The following is a 17502-nucleotide window of genomic DNA, read 5'->3' on the forward strand; positions in this document are numbered from 1 at the left end:
TGTATAAAAAGAGATTGTATATAAATACACACTGAAATAAAGACAAACACTTGTTTTGTCATGTCTGAAGAACACTCTTAAAGCAAAGAAGAAAAAAATCTCTATCTTATCTTATAATAACAGGGACACAAGGGTTAACAAAAGCAAGGATTAATCAACACATATTAGCTGTCAAACATTTAACCAATCAGCAACTGTTTGACAGTATATCTTCATTAGATTTTAAGGATTTTTTTTTTTTTTTTTTTTTTAAATGTGCATTTTTTTCAAGTTTATTTTCGCCTCTGTCACGAAAAAAGTGAGTATCTTTTGGTTTTGGTACATCGAAGCACATCTTAGGCTATTGATGAATACACTGATTAACATTTTATCGATCATAAGTTAACCAATGAATCAAAGAAAAATCACCAACTCATTAATCAACTAAGAGAAAAGTCAGTATGTGCAGCCCTAATTGATGTTTCTAATCGAAATACAGAATGAAAATGATCCGAGTTAGGAAATGAAGCATGATGAATGTAATGATTTTGTTTCAGTCGAAATGATGACGGCTCAACAGAGCTTGTTTCTCTGAAGAGCTCCAAAGCTCAGCCATTAATAAACACATGGCCCCAGGGGGGGAACAGGTGAGGCGAGAGGCTGCATGCAATGAAGTGTTTTTAAATGAGCACACCTGTCTTTTCACAAAAAGCCCACTCACTCAAGCAAAACACTCACACACACACACACAGGCACACACAATTTAGCAAAGTCACTTTTTCTTTTAAACCCTTCCTCCACACACTGCGAATTCATTTGCCCAGAGGACTCATTTAATCCAGCATTCAGAATTGAAATAGCCCACTGATCTGCCGTTCTGAGAGCAAATATGAGCTCTGTCAGTGGCAATATAAACATTTTTAGTGTCAAATGCAACTTAACTTTGTTGAATGAAAATCACGGCAATGGAGCTTCATTGCGAACAAGTAGAATCAATGCATGTGTTGTAAGGTAACCTGTAGAGTTTGATTTGAGCTGTTAACATGTCTTGAAGAAATTAAACTCAAAGGTATTTAAGCGTCATTTAATGAAAGTGATTGATTCTGCTGTTGCACAAATGGGATCAGCATTCAGGGTCGGCCTGCAAAGTCACATGGCCGCAAACACTTTCACACACTCCTGGCAACACTGACCCACCCAAACATTTAGTATGTGTATGGATGCATGTACCCTGCAGTGTGTGTGTGTGTGTGTAGTTACACTTTCAGAGGAGAAAGAGAAACATAGATCTACTCTTCATACCAAAATATTCCTGCCACTCCTTGACTGATCACACAAGTGTTTCCTAAGAAGCATTCAGGTGGTATTAAACAGTTATTTAGTCCAGGCCAGCTTTGAATGCTCCATCACATGAGCACACAATCTCAAAATAGGATTGGACAATTGTACTTACATGGTGCCAAGATTACTGAACCGGTTCAGCAGCAGACTTGTAGCAGGGCGCAAGAATCAACAAAGGTGCCGCAAAAAAAGCCACAACAAGCTAAAGCCGTCCTGGACGCTTAGTAATGAGGCGGATTTTAGTTGAAGGATTACTCTCGCAGAGGGAAGAGTTTCCCATCAGAGCATGATAAAGGCAGCTTTTAGGGGGCCAGCCAAAATGGTTATACTTATACTAGGTGGCTTAAGCACCTATGTTGTTCTGATATGACAATGAAAAGGTTCTCAAATGACTCCTTTTTGAATCAAATAACTTTACCTGTGAAACACTTTAAACACTGTTAAAAAGCGGCAACCTCCAGTGTTGAAAAATTACACCAAAGTAAAAAAAAAACAAAAAAAACTGCAGTTCCTCATGTGACCACTTGACGCTGGCTGCAAAAGCCCCAGAAGTCACATTTCCAGCCATGTTTTGAGAGCCAAAATAAAACATGTTTACAGCCTGCGCGAAAAACTTGGTCTGTATAGTTTATCACTTCATGGCACACACTGTTTTTATGGCTCGTCTGTTTTGATGATGTTAAGGCTAAGTGTTATTCATAATTAGGGGCGTGGCTAATGTGACTGACAGTGTGCGCGTTAAAGCTGCCTGTTTGGAGGCCTCAGCCAAAGCTCTTTGCCGTTTACTAGGTTGACTGTAAGTTAGTCAAAGTCTGCATTTCCAACGTGTCGATCGCCATCATTAGGCTTCAAAATGATATGCTTCAGAATCCAATGGGTAATGTTACTCAGACTACATCCATGTTTTATTACAAATAGTCTTTAATTGTGAACCAAGTCTATAGCAGTCCACCTTCAGCTTAGCTGCGACCTCTCTTAGGAGTAATGAGCGTACTGTGTGAACCATTTCTAAATCACCACAAGAATTGCTTTCTTGTATATTATTTTATTAAATATTAGCTGACACAATATCATCAAAATCAACCTCAATGAAAGATACTATCGCTTTAATGCTTGGCTACTTGATGGAGTGCTCTCCTTGTTCATGAGCTTTAAACTTAAGATAAAGTAGCCTGAATGCACATTAGCTGAATCCAAAATGACATCATCTGGCTATTTTTACCCGTCCATCTGGTTTAGTCGCTTGCCACTACACTGTGTAATTATCTACCATACAACTATGCAAGTTATCAATATGCCACAGCACAAATGGCTCCGAGACAAATTCCTGCACGAAACATTAACTGTACTCAAGTGATCAGAAACCAGAGTGCTGGGACAGGACTGAAGTTACCAATCTGAGTTTGCAAACAACTGGAGGAACAGTGACAAAAACAGGATGGTTTAACTGTGACTCTACAGCCATCTGTGGCACGTGTGTGTCTACGCATGTGAGGATACAATCATCTGGTTGTGCATGTCAGTGTGTGTTTGTGTTATCGGTCGTGAAACAATAGGACATGAATCGAACACACACACACACACGCACGCACGCACATACACACACACACACACACACACACACACACACACACACACACACGCACACACACAGACACACACACAGGAAGTGAGTAGTCCTGCATTCCTGGAGCATGGCTGCCCAGCTGTGCCACACACACACAGACACACACTGAAATCTGGTCGGTGGACTCACCACATTTACCTCTGTTAATATCATCAGTCTGATTGAGTCTTGTGTCACCTTAATGAAGGAACACAGAGCACCAGGCTCATTTCCTGGTTTAATCAGGAGAGGTGAGATTGTTATGCCGTTTGGAGGGATTTGCATCATAAACTCTATCGACAAAACGAATCGAAAAAGGAGTGTTTTCTTTGTATACCTTTCATTTTATTTATTGGTTTTGCCATGCCAAAAGCAACCATGTCGACATGAGGATATATGGCATAAATGTGCCGTTTAAAACAACAATAACAGAGGAATCGCTTGCCCCTTTTGTCAACTCCAAAAATACCCAGGTTGCTGGCATGTTTCCAGACCACACACTGCAGCCACTGAAATTGATTAGTCATTAACTTATCTATAGCAAGACCCGCTCGTCCGTCTCTTCACTTCCTCAATCTGGATCCACAAAGAAACTATCACCCTCAGAAAAACGAGCCAGTCATCCTGTTTAAGCAACATAAGTTACGTCAGATTCTGCTGTGTGTTTGGTAAATACTCTGCCTGTGCTGGCTCCTCTGCGGGGAAGTGAGGGCAGCTATTGCAGCATGGTTTTCATGGCTACAGAGCGACATATAAATCTGACCTTAGTATGTGTTGACGCTGTTTGAAGCAGCTGAAATGATAGTTGCGACTACATAAGGTGTTAAGTGGCATAAGGTTCTGATTACAAGTTTAAGTGAATCAAACCTTTCCCTTAACCTCAAAGCAGCGTTAAGGTTTAAAAATTGGAAATCACTCAATGCTGATGCGACCTCCAGGGGAGTAGACTGGCTATCCTCCAATATCAACGCTTAGCTAATGATTTGTCTTCAGTAGCGCTTAATCACATGTGGACACGTCCCGTTCCGGTTATTTACACTTGACTGTTCGATGAGAAGTTCTTTTGTTAGGTATTTCAGGAGTCCTTGTGGGAGAAATCTCAATGGAGTACTGATGTTTTTGTCTTCATTTAGATGGTTTAAACTGTGATTTTTATGAATCAAACTAAAGGGAGATGATATTGGTAATGTGTGAAACGCTCGTTTATTAGCCGTACATGTTTTAGTGCCCTTGTTTCCCCCCCCCGACAGACTGAGGGGTGTCTGTAAATGTCACCTTTGCCTCGCCCTGCCTTAAGGCGACACTTTAGAGATTCACTCGTCAGAGTTTCAATGTAGAGTTTTGGTGCTCCTGAATTCAATGCTGATGAGGTGTTTACACTCTCGAAAGGATGCAGTCCAGACAGAAATAACTCAATCCTGGCCTGAGTTCTGTCATGAAAATGTCCTAGTTTTAATACAGTGTTGGTGTAGCTTGAACAAATATTGTTAGCTCCCTTACACAAAAAAAAAAATCAACTGTACCAGAGGAGCACCATCTTTAGAGGATCAAATCTGTGATCTAAAGGCCAGGAGGCTAGTCTCACCCTCGGCCAATCCTCTGTCACTTTCTGACTGATAGAGGCAGAGAGGAAGGGCCACAAACAGAGGAGAAAACAAGCCAGCTCGAGTTCACACTTTGTTTCCTGCTCAAACATTCCTATCCAAGCCACAGATTTTCACACAGCCGTAGAACCAAATATAGGCATCACTCAGTGAGGTTTACCAAGTGCCCCGCTGCTTAGAAGAACATCTTTTAAACCAGAGGTTTCAGGTTTGATCAACCTCCAACAACTTACTTTGAGTTCGAGCATCAGCTACACAAGAACTGTATTTTCTGGAGCATTTCAGTTGTATGAAAGGATGAATCAACTGTGAAGTCAATGCAAAATGCAAAAGCTCCCGTTCTGTACCATTGTGGACACATTAATGAGCTGTTCAATGTTTGTGTCAGGTTAGCTCAGAGCTGAGCTGCTGAAGAGGTGCTTGTCAGACCTGTGTGTCTGCAACAAGGCAAGATACTGAACCTAAATTAGGAACAAACAAGATTAGCCGCGGCAGGGAAAGACACAGTATGGAACAAGATGGTAGATGGAAGATAGCAGGATTTTGGGCTGTTTTGTTGGCATTCATAGCAGCTGTATCAGGTCAAAGTCGCTTAAATCCATCCTGTAGGATGTGTACAGATGCATGCATACACCTGTAATGACTACGAAGAGTCTGCAGGTGTACCAAACATCATCTAGCCTTGACTGAAGTGCTTAATGAAGCTCCAGTCTGCCAGAAGCCTCACCCTCACACAGTTGTGAAATGGAATTTCTCAACAGAGAGACAGAGACACAAAACAAACCACAGTTCAGTCTGTGGATGTTTGACTTCCTTACCCTGACTGATAAACCACAGAGAACTGAAGCACATGTGAATCAGCAATGCAGATTTAACATAATTATTTCATGAAGATTAAGAACGAGGCATCTCAATACTTGTATTTTACACAAAGAAGAGTACTTATAGTACATTGTTGTATTTGTTGTTGTTGTGTGAAAACAACATTCAAGAGGGACTTCCATACTCTGCTTTAGATTTATAGCAGCAACACCATCATGCATGATTGGATTTACTTTCTGGTCCTGCAGCAGCATTAAGTGACTGTTCAAGTGATGCTATATTTGCATGGAGTGTGTCAGCATTGCTGTTATTTCTATGTTTGTTTTTTTTAATTATTCCAGTAGATTGTGTTATGTGGCCATGTTTGAAACAGTTTCGGTGGAGAACACACTAATCATGTCGATACCCCCCACTGTGACTGTGGTGGTGGCTAGCTGGGGCTGCACGGTAATTCAGGAACTTCCTCTCCTTGTGGATGCAGCAGGCTCTGTGCTCCCAGCAGAGGCCTCTGGTGAAGTGTAGGGCCAAAAGATAATAACTCTATGGCGACACAAAGCTGGCAGTTTACATACACACGCACATCGGAGCTCCTCACTTACGATGACTACAGTGAGCTGCCGTGAAACCGTGAACACACACTAAAGTAGATGTAGCTCTGATCTCAGCGCTTTTAGCCAAAACTGAATTCCCCAAGCAGGCAGCTGTCACTTTGTGTCAAAACCAAGACAGAGAGACTTGTTTAAACAAAATTACTGCAAAAAACAACAAAAAAACAAAGCTCTGCGACAGGACGATTGAAAGTGACCACACGAGCAGTGTTTCTTTCGTACCCGACACAAGAAACAGATCTGCGTTTCTCTTTTATTTTGTCAAAAATGTTTCTCACGAAACCGCAAAAGAAGCCTGGTTTAGCCTCCCGATGCTATCACGCGAGCTAACTGCGTCCGTTCTCGGACAGCTAAGCAGCTAAACATCCAACATCGGACAAGCCTCCCTCTAACTAGTCGTTTTAGTCATTATTATTATTTACGGTAGCAAAATCACTGCACAATTGAGGAGATTTGACTCTAGCTACTGCGTGTAATTCTTTGTATTTGACCCACTTTAAGTGAATATGATGTCGTATCGACGTAATCAGATTTAAGCGGCCGAGCATCAATAGACCCGTCAACACAAGCTGTGGTGTTAATACATTTATTTTTTTTATATAGACCATTTATTTTATGTTAAGCTGGGTGTCCAAAATGTCGACAAACAGTCGGGGGGAGAATGGCAAAAACAATAACACTAACAAAACATCCGCTGCGTGTCCGATAATGGAATTAGCTCTTAGTGGCAGATTATAAACTACACCAGTAAACATCCGCACGGGAGGTAGTGGTTCGGATTCCTGCAAATGATGACTACACGATTGTGTTTTTACTGATATGACAACACTAACTAGCTGCATAGGGGAGTAATAAATGTGTAACCAATCCGTGTCCGATAATGGAAACGTGTGGCTGATTCTCTGTCTCTGCAGTTTTACCTTGTACACATCTCCGTATGTGCCGCTTCCTATCCTCTGGATCAGCTCGAAATCCTCCTGCGGATTCCTCCGGGACAGGTCGACACTGGAGTTCATCATTTCCACTGCCGATTACGGCGCCGATCGCGCTCGGTGTGCGAAACCCCCAACAATATTAGGAAACAAATAATTACAGAAAAACATACGGCGTCAGAAAATCCCAGCCTGAATCCAATGTAGCTCCAACATGGCTGCCACTGCGCATTGAGCATGCGCAATGGACATGATGGCGTATCCTCTCCAAGGAGTCCGGTCGGGGCAGATGGAGCTGTAATAATGGTTTCTTAAAAATATGAACATTTCACATCAATAAGATGAAATATATTCCACAAAGTCAGTCTTAAATTACTATATACAGTTAATAGAGTCCAGAGACAGCAGCTTTTACCGGATGTTGAATTTATAATATTGATTTCACTTGATCAATTTAAACACTATTAAATCCATGCAATGAGTATAAAGTGTATAATAAAATAGTGGGAAGCCATATTTTGTGATACACATGCGGCATTAAACTGAAAGTAAAGCTAGTGGGGAAATGTATTAAAACACTAAACCCCAGGTGGCCTCGTCTGTCCCCTTTAGTGTAAAACTGGGCTAAGCAGGGCTAAACAGCGGCAGATGGCAACAATGTGATTCAGCCTATAGGCTCTGTCTGTTCCAGGCTGAACAATAGTGCAATCACACCGAACTTTATGGTTCATTTTAACAGGAGAAGGCTCAATATGTCCAAACCTTTTTCTTGTCTCAGCAGTTTATGCTGATCAAATCTCACCACCTGAATTTTGTTAATTTATAGCACCCGACTTATTAATTAATTTGGAGAAAGTTATTCTAAGATGAAAACAATTCAACAACTACATGAGTAACATTTGGAAAAATACAGTGCTAAAATATTCCCAGGATTTAAAGAGCTTTATTTTATCAATGCAACTTTATATTTATATATTTATAACCCTGTTCTTCTCCACAAAGACAGGTTAAGGAGTTTGCAAATGTTAGCCCTGTATTGACATTGCTCTTGGATTTTATGGGATTTGTGAGCAATAAGAAGAATATATAAAATGTTTAAGAATACACCTGTTCCTCAAAGCCACCCTACATGACAGCTACTTCTCCCATGCAGTGAAGATAATTTAAAATATGGGATAACAAGATGGATAAATGCTTTGCCCCTATATCTTCAAATGATTTGCAATTGGGTGGGGGTTATAAAAAAAAAAAAAACAAGACAATTGTATTTAAGTTTTAATATCAACATTTTAAAAAGGAACTCAAAAAGTAACAATTACTTTCACTTTCTAGTTTCCACCAACTCAGTTCAAGTGTCTATCTTTACATATTTATGAATAAGTCCATCAATGGCCCCTAAGCTAACCCTAAAAGTAGTCTGGTGCTTCAAGGAAGAGAGATGGGGAGGAGGGTCTGTTTCCTCTGTGGGTGTGGAATTGACGTCTTGGTGGATTTGGGGAGTCTGCTGCTTTGTGGAAGATGGAGAAGTGGCCGGGCAGTCTTGTATCCTTGTCGCAGGCTTTGTTTCCTGGGAAGGCGTCATACTAGTTTCTTTCTGTGACAGGAGCTTTTTCAGGAGACAGGACAACTGAGGACTCAGAAGAAGAACCAAATATCCACCGATACGGAGAACTCTGGATAAATAAACAAAAAACAAATTGATAAAATGAGTTACTTACTACTCTGTTTCATAACATTCCTCTTAGCCTTACAATTCTGCACAGTACATGAAAAAAACACACACACACAGAAAGAATGGTGACATTTTCTAATTCACTGAACCATCCGAAGAGAAACAATGAAAGCAGACACACAGAGGCACAAACCTCTCGATCTCAGCGAGGATGAGAGGCAGGTTGGCAGCCATGCTTGTTTTGGTGCCAAACTTCCTTCCAAATGGGAGGTCACAGACTACAGCATCCACACTGGCGCTGGGCAGAGGCAGAGCTGCACACACAGAGGGAGACACACAAGCCAAGAGGTAATTGAATACATGACAGCAGGCTTCACTGTCACCTCCTCCGCTCACTCCCTGGCTTCCAAAAAACATGCAGCTTTGGAGCCCCAGAACTAAATTAGGAGTTCAAGTTCCAAACGTGGATTAAACGATTAAACGAAAGGCATCATCACATGAGGTTTATGATTCAAACTCTCTGAGACATTATGACATAATAATAATAACAACAGTGTTACAAATGCATGGGTTATAGTGCCTTTCAATAATTTCTAACATATTTCAATTAAGCTATTTTTAAGGCTATGTTACAGTTTTCCAGAAAATATATTCTCTTGAATAAAAAAAATATAGATTCTGTGGGTTTAAGGTTAAATGACCCTATTCCATATTTTTAAAAGGATGCATTTGGCTTTACATTTACTGTTCATAACACCATGTGCAAAGAACTACAGAACAAAAGACACAAACGCAGCAGCAGGTTCAATGAAACCCCTGAGAATGGAAGTGAAATGATAGGAGACATGTCGCTATAGCAACATAACAGTTTTTGTCTTTGCAACTGAAGATAATTAACTCAGTGAAACAGGGATATTCTTTGAGCATCTATCATTCAAGTGCTGTAATTTGGCCTCAGAGGTTTTGACTCTAGCATACACAAACCTTCTATGCATTAAACCCTAAACTGTTTTTAATGAGGCAACAACTGTCAGCCTTAACGTTAACATCAGCTTAATGCCACACAATTAAAACGTCTGATGTGTATGTAACTTTATACTAGTCATTTCAGGGATTTTTTTCAGTGTAGATTTCCTACCCATGGACGAAGCCTTCAGCAGGTGCATCCTGTTTCCCAGCTCTGCAAACTTCACATTCTCATTGGCCTTCAGCAGCTGTCCATCATCATTGTCCATGCCCAGAAAATGAGCAGCCTGAATGTCCGATTGAGGATGATGGGTGATATAATATAAGCGGTTTTCAAACTACACCCAACAGAATATACCATGCTTACATAAATTCAATGTAAATATACAAATGTGCACTTATTGTGAATGGTAAGTATTACTGTAAATGTATTAATACATACAATAACACAGCAGTAATTAACATTCATGTAAACATACGACAAAACCATCAATATTATAATATTTTCTTCAAATTCTGAAACCTTTCAAACAGAAATCTGACTTTTAGGGCTTGTCCATGTTTTCGACAGATGTACATGAGCTCTGTGGATTTCTGTCCCCACCTTGTGTTCCTGTGCCGCCTCTATCAGAATGGTCCCCACTCCACACATCGGGTCGACCACACAGAAACCTGGCTGGAGGGCAAGAGGGAACATTCAGTACGTATAGGTTGTTAACAGCATGCAGTGCTACAGTGACTACAAAGCAATATGACAATAAAGTCTCAACTGATGAGCACACAAACAAATATTATAGCCAAGCCCAACAGGCATGTGTGCATTAGTACCTGAATCTCAGCCAATGAAGCCATGGCCCAGGCAACAGTAGACCTGAGTCCCGTGGTTTGAATGTAGCTCCGGTTCGCCAGAGGTAACCTGAAGGAAAAACACAGATGAGCCATAGCTTCATTTTTGAGCTGTTCCACAGACTGGCTGTATTCCAAGTCGTTGTAATCACATGTTTAATGTCGAGAAAATGTTTCTGTAAATAACCTGGTTAGAGGAATCCCCAGGAGGCAGTCGTCGTTACTTAAACAAACATTCACCTGCAAACGAGAGTAAACGACGGATGCTGGTTCATTTTATTCCCTTACAGAAGGAGCGTGATCTTTCATATTATCTGGACATCATAAACAAAGGGCACCTAATATTCAGGACTATTAAAAAAACCCCACAGATTTTTAGTTTACCTCCAGCTGTGGATTCTTCAGTTCAATTTTCCAGCCCATGAGTCTGCTCAGACCTACTCCAACCATTTTGCTCACCTCCTGTATTAGATACAATATACAAACAATTGATAGAGATATGATCCATTTGACTGCATTATTCTCCAGTGAATGATTGAACAGTGTAACACTTACTAAAGTATTGAAAAGATGCATATATATTTTTACATTATTTCTTTCCTATGTACAGATTTACCGAGATGAACAAACCCACACAAAACAGGCTGTTTGTGTTTTTTTCACTTGATTGTTTAATGTCATACATCTGCCAGTCATCATTACACTTTTAGATTTCATTACCTGCGTGCTGAAGTACCGGGACAGAGATCCTGTACACTTGCAGCTGATCCTAAAAGAGACGGGGACAGAGGAAGGCTGCAAGAGGACGGGTTGCAGAACACGCTCATCTGTTCCTCCAGGAGTCTTCGCTTTATTGAACAAGAGGCAAACACAAGAGGAGAGAATGATATAAAGACGCAATGAGAACAGATTAAAAAAAAAAAAAAAAAGACAAAATCTCTTTGTGGCATCACTTCATATTTACCATTTTGTCTGCAGCTGTTGAACGCCATAACAACTCCACTCTCTTCTTCTCCCTCTGTCCTACTTTGTCTGTCAGATGTCTTCTCTTTCTTGACACACTTCTCTTCTTCTTCATCACCATCATCATCTTCATCACCCCTCTTTCTCTTCTTCTCCTGTGTTTGGGCTTCAATATGTGTTTCTTCACTCTTGTCTTCCTCCCCTTTGCTCTCTTTGGCTTTCACTCCTTCAATCCCTCTCTGTTCTTTTTCTCTCTTGCTCTTCTTTTCCAGTGTCTTCATGCCACTTTGTTCAACATTGCTTAACCTCCTGTCCTCCTCCTCCTCCTCCTCCCGCCGCTCTCTTGCACTTTTTGTAGACGCCCCAATGTACCTCTCCTCCTTTTGCTTCTGCTCTTCATTCTTCTTTCCCGCCTCTGTCTTCCTTGTCATTCCCAGGGCAGAGCTTGCTGGGTTAACAGCCCTCCCTCTGCCAGTCAGCTCCCCCTGCAGGCGGCTCCATGTCATTAAAGCACAGGCCCACTGATTCCTGTCACCCAGAAGCCTTGACTGCAGCAGTGAGGCTGCTTTTGCTTTTGAAAAAAATGACAGAGAAAACAACACATAGGTCAATTAAAAATCTGTCAAAAAAAAAAAAAAAGAGAAAGAATCAAAAATAACTTCAATAAATGCAAACTTTTTTAATGTCTGCCAGTTTATTCCTTATGTTTTGCATCACATGTGTCTGTGGTTTTTGATCTGTTGGGTCGGTACCTGGGCTGGCGTGAGCAGACAGCCACTGAGGTGAGTCTTGTTTCAAGAGAAGGAAGAGTCTCTCTGCAGCCTTCAGCTCACTGACTCTGTCGATCCCTGCAGAGGAGCTGAACAACACTTTACCTGGCAGCTGACACACCTGCAAGCGCACGCACACACACACACACACACAGACACACACGTTTAAAGAAGTCATGCTGATGGAATACATTCAAACCTAGATTTCATGATCCTTTAACAGATGTTCTGTCTGTAAGTATCTTGTTGAAGGAACCTTGACTGAGACACTGACATCACGAGTACACTGATACAAGAACATTTTGATAGAATGAAACAAATCTGTATTGTCCACCAGAGGTTGAAATGTTGCCTTAGGCTCTCCAGATACACTAAACAGAGTCAAGACATTCAGGCAGTCAATAACACAACAAACACAGCAGCTACATTAATACATTAAACACAGTTCAGATCTCATCAGTCATGTTGTAAGATTAAGGATGTTTTCTGCACTTGGGGGAAGAAAAAAAAGGACTTATTCAAAACATTATTATTTCCCATAGGACTTCTACAGCTCCTCGTGAAAATAATTCTTCAGGATTTCCTGCACTGTTTTAAAGCAGATAGGGTCAATAAACATATAAATAAATGTGCAAAGTGGCTTTCTCATACAACACCCATTCAACTTACAATAAAAAGCGTTACCGAAGAGTAAAGTCTCCATAACACATTTTTTTTAAACTATGGTTTTATTCGCATAATAACTTAACAACAGTGTCTCTCCACAAGCTCTGACCACAGAATAAGAAGACAAGCTGCACTCACATGTTGAGCTGCCAGTTTCTTCTTCACCTCGTCGATTAAAAAACGCTCCATCCCGTTACCAGCTGTGCAGTAGTAGCGAACGTCACTTCCGTCTGTGCTCGGTTCAGTCATTATGCTGTATTAAGTGTTATGCGTCAAGAAACTCTCACGTAGACGAGCACAACTTTTCCGTTCCTTCCTTCAGACTTCGTAAGTCGCCATATTGAATTGTTTGTTTACACCGGAAACGGAATAACGCCTCGGGTTGAAGGGACTAGTCTTGGCCAGCAGGGGTCTCTCTTACACAGTGGAAAAAGTCACTGATGTGAATGTACCGGAAATGTTGTTAGAAAAACAGACACAATCAGCATACTGCATTTTAATTGCAACATTTATTACAGTACGGATGTTATAGAGTCCCACATGGTGCCCCTAAATCATATTCATGTCTGTAGGCCTCCAGTGAAGGCCACAAAAACAAACCCTCATTTTGTGATTGAAGTTAATGCTCTTTTCAAAACACACACACACACACACACACACACACACACACACACACACACACACACACACTTCTGCTGCAGTATGGTACCTGGAGGCAGTAGCAAGGCTTCTGAACAGGTGTTCCTCCAGCGCACTTGAAATAACCTCATACCCGCGGAACGGGCGCTTTCTCAAAATTCTATTCTTGATTCACTTTTAATCAAGACAGAGATCCTCCATCTATCTGTGTCTCACTGTAAGTCTCACACTCTCCAAGCCCCTTTCTTATCTGCAGCTCTCGTTCTGCCTCGTCACACTCTCTCCAACACTTTTTAATCCCCTTCTTTCCTCACTCTGACATTTTAATGACCCCCAAACACATTAAATCCTACCTTACTTTGTATGATGAACAGTGTTCTGCTTGTTGTGTTAGACCATAAACCCCTTCACATGTTGATAGGCTGATGTGACCTGGCAATGTGTTTCACAAGCTTGATACAATGTGAACAGTAAGGTACTGTATGTGTACATCGGTGAACATCTCATTTACTTAACGTGGGTGTGAGATTGCCCAGATGGAGGGAGAATGGAATTTTATTCCCACTAAGTCAACATGTACTTTTTAAACATGATTTATTTTACTTTACGGTAAATATCTGAACATAAATACATTGAATTTAGTCAAATATAATTGGGAAATGGTCAAAAGTTTACTCAGCGATCTAGGCCACCCATAGAGGGGGAAAGGGGAAAGCTTTCTGGTGCCTAGGCGCATAGATGGCCCATTAGGGTTAGGAAAAAACATGGTGCATCCTTCATTTAAGCAATCATAACCATTTTATTTAAAACCTAAATACACCACCACTTATAAACACAACAAATAAACACATTTCATTAATTGTTGCCTAATTCAAAATGTATATTCCCTCTTCTTAAAATGGTATGATCCTTTTATTTTTGTAACATTAAAGTTGTGGGTGAGCTCATTGAAGTTAACTGTTAGGCCAGTAGGCCAATGGCGGGCTGGACCCCATGCCACGACCTGCAAAAAAGTCAGGATGCCACAAAGGAAGGAGGAATTCGACCCCAACAACAACAACAACAACAACAACAACAACGTGTAAGCAAATTTATTTCAGTAAGTTCCAACAAATGTATCGGTGCCAGGCAGAGGAGGCAAATGTTAGCCAGAAGGCTAGCACTACTACTGATCCACTGAGGGCCCAAACACTCAGTCTGCTCTTTCACAGGACCAGCAATTTCCATGGGCGGGCCTGTAAACGATTGTAGGCAATATTTGATGAGTGGTGCTGTCAATACAATCAACTGAAGGAAACACGATCCCCTCGTGAATATATATTTTTTTGTTTAAAAATTGTACGCAGATTTTGTCCATCTTCTATCACGCACAATCTCCTTATCCAAATTATCTTTTTTTTTTTTTTTTTTAAACAGTGCACATTTTCCTTTTACAAATGTCTAATTTTCTTAGAACGGTCTCTGTGTTTGCATCCAGTTTCTCTGCTATCAAAAATAGTGGATAGATTGTAGGTCACACGAATACGTCAAGCACCGTCACCGACACCCTGTTACATCAAAATGTTCTAAATATACACTGTACAAGGCAGCAAGATGGATTATAATTCAGGTATACCAGTGACAGCTTTAATCAAAATTAAAGTTGGATTTATGGGGCGTTTACATAACAGGACAAAATCCAGGTTCTTCATTTTCTTTGTCACTTGCTTTAAAGTTTATCCTCTGACTACTTTCATCAGCCTGTAATATTGGATGTATCCATGTAGAAAGGAGACATTAATACTCCTTTCAACACCTGCCATTTGCAATAATTAGCCCCATTGCTGCTAAGCGAACACTACAGCCTCACAAAATGGAAGCCGCCTGGCACAGCAGCCGTGGAGTGATGTATTACTGTACATTAAACTTGTTTTTATTCTCCTCCACACCCCATAAAGGATATAAGGGAGAGAGGGTGATAAAAGCAGGGAGAAAATAGAAGGTTGAAGAAAAGAGAAGGGAAAAAGGTGAATAATGATGATTGGATTGAGGCCGAGAAAAAAATGAAAAAAGGCAAGGGATAAATACACAAATATTAAATGTGTGACGGCATAGGAATAAAAAAAAAAACAATCAACAATGTACAACATGTTGATGAAGTTTCAATGCAGAATAAAATAATAGAGATAGATAATAACACAGATAATAACCCACATGAAGGAACACAAACTCACATTTGACCTTCACTTGACATCATTCAATTTGTAGAATGGGATTTAAAAAAAAAATGTTCCCTGGAATTTTATTTGAATGAAAACCAAGTGGTGCTTAAGTGATTACAACCATTTTTGTGAGTCAGAGCAGCGCTCTTGCCAGAAATCTATTTTGTATGAGTTACAACACACTGAGGGAGCCTGCCAGTGGCCTAAAGTCTCCCCACATTCCCTGTCACTCTTCTTTTATTTAAAAAGATGCCCTTTGCAAAAAGAACACAGTAGTGAGGCGTGAAGAGAACAAGAGGTTACAATTTGTCTTTGCACAACTATGTTGTGTTATCATGTGAACAAAACAAAATATGTCACATAATAACCATTAAGACCATCTCCATAATGGGCAACCCCATCTAATGAGGAAATACCAAGAAGGGACAGTGTTAGTTAAATCATCTAATGTCAATATTAGCCAGCTAATGAAGAACATCAATGACGAAGCATGGTGTAATAAATGAGCTTCACTTATATCATTTTTTTTTCCCTTTGGAAAAATCTCTGCGAACTAATTTAGTTTGTCCGTTAATCTGATAAACCTGTTTACGTTAATTGAAGTTGGTGCCATTGACCGTATATAAAGATGAACCCCCACCCTCCCCAATTATTGCTAATAGAGTCTTAGAGTCTAGTAATTTTACCACTTAGGACTGTAACACATTTTATATACTGTTCAGTGTACACCAGCACAATTACACAAAATCCAAACCTAAACTACAAAACAGGATTTTTTTTGATGAAGGATCAAAGAGCAACAAGAATTTTTGACATGAACACACATTATAGTTGATCTTTGACTGCGCTCAGTTTCTGATCAATGTGTACTCAATAACGCATATATCGTAAAGAGACACTTGAGCCCACACTAATGTAGACGTAAATGTCAAAGGTCCCCTCTCTGAATCATCTCTTTTATGATTGAAAATTAAACTTGAATTTCAAATGGATTCATCTCATGAAAAATGTCACATTCCGTGTGTGTGATGATTAATATTCAGTGAGATTTCAAGAGGGCTGTCATTTAGAAAGGCTGAGAGTGTGTGTGTGTAAGTTCCATAATTCTACTCTACTCTCTTCCATCAACTTCACCTTTACTTTTATTCCCTTTCCATTGTTTTGTCTCTCCACTTCTTTCCTGTCCTCCCCTCTACTTCCTATCCTTTTATCCTGACTTCACTTTCAGATGGAAATTAGACCTTTAGAAAGTGCCAGAGAGTGAAAGTAAGAGGGAGATGGTGCGCTGAAATCTTTTGCACGCAATCAGGTATATGTGTGCATCCATGCCCATTTCTGAAAGCTGATGTGTGTCTCTGTGTGAGCACATTTAAATATTTACAGCCCTCAGAGGAGTGTGAAGTGTGCTAACAGGACCACGCATCCATGGAGAAAGAACAAGAGAGAGAGAGGGTGAGGGAAAGAGAGAGAGAGAGAGAGAGAGAGAGAGAGAGACTCCAAGCAGTGGAGCTCATACACTGTTCAAACTGACAGAAGCTATCTAAATCAACAATGTCAGGTGAAGTAAGGAAGTGCATGGTGGAAGGAGAGGACGATGTACTGAGAGAAGGAGGCGGAGAGAATTGTTTTTGGAAAAAGTAGGCTACGTGTCTGTAACATTACTGTCTTCACATCATTTTCAAACTCCTTGAATCTCTAGGTATACTCATTGTTCAACAGGTCAGCCCTCTAGGCTGTTTCTTTCACACAAGCAGTTTGTTTGATGCTCAATATTTTCTTCTCATGTGGCCCACTTATTAAATGTGTTAGGTACTATCTTATTGCCTCTAAATTCAAATGAGTGAACTACTCTCTGATTATGAAGTCTCATCTCTTTGCGTTTGAAAG

General features: G+C 40.4%; 2 protein-coding genes across 11 annotated transcripts in view; both read right to left on the reverse strand.

Annotated features, from left to right (window-relative positions):
- Window positions 1-7142, reverse strand: part of LOC109987799 (mitogen-activated protein kinase kinase kinase kinase 3) — a 41067-nt gene extending 33925 nt beyond the window's left edge. For 5 of the 10 annotated variants that reach the window (XM_065959331.1, XM_065959329.1, XM_065959332.1 and 2 more), the window contains exon 1: window positions 6881-7141. In XM_065959331.1, the coding sequence (XP_065815403.1) occupies window positions 6881-6979 (99 nt within the window). In that variant the 5' untranslated portion in view covers window positions 6980-7141. Of the gene's footprint in view, window positions 1-6880 lie in introns of all 10 variants that reach the window. The other 5 variants (XM_065959333.1, XM_020639020.3, XM_020639026.3 and 2 more) reach the window with 3 other exon arrangements.
- Window positions 7143-8154: 1012 nt separating this feature from the next.
- On the reverse strand, window positions 8155-13120 carry thumpd2 (THUMP domain containing 2). The gene is made up of 11 exons (XM_020639061.3): window positions 12914-13120; window positions 12092-12230; window positions 11341-11910; window positions 11097-11224; window positions 10761-10838; window positions 10564-10616; window positions 10359-10446; window positions 10135-10206; window positions 9703-9817; window positions 8758-8878; window positions 8155-8565 (listed from the first exon to the last, which is right to left on the reverse strand). Exons 1-11 carry the CDS (start codon window positions 13022-13024, stop codon window positions 8241-8243), a joined length of 1800 nt encoding a protein of 599 aa, XP_020494717.1. The 5' UTR covers window positions 13025-13120; the 3' UTR covers window positions 8155-8240.
- Window positions 13121-17502: the final 4382 nt, after the last annotated feature.

The sequence above is a fragment of the Labrus bergylta genome, chromosome 10, assembly GCF_963930695.1.
Source record: "Labrus bergylta chromosome 10, fLabBer1.1, whole genome shotgun sequence".
Classification (NCBI taxonomy): Eukaryota; Metazoa; Chordata; class Actinopteri; order Labriformes; family Labridae; genus Labrus; species Labrus bergylta.

Bases quoted from the DNA above. Each gene is read 5' to 3' on its own strand.
- thumpd2 (XM_020639061.3), bottom strand. From the start codon at position 13,024: ATGACTGAACCGAGCACAGACGGAAGTGACGTTCGCTACTACTGCACA. The intron at 11,911-12,091 runs GTACCGACCCAA...TTTTTTCAAAAG, and splicing joins GTCTGCTCACGCCAGCCCAG to CAAAAGCAGCCTCACTGCTG. The intron at 10,447-10,563 runs GTTATTTACAGA...TTTTTCCTTCAG, and splicing joins CTGGGGATTCCTCTAACCAG to GTTACCTCTGGCGAACCGGA.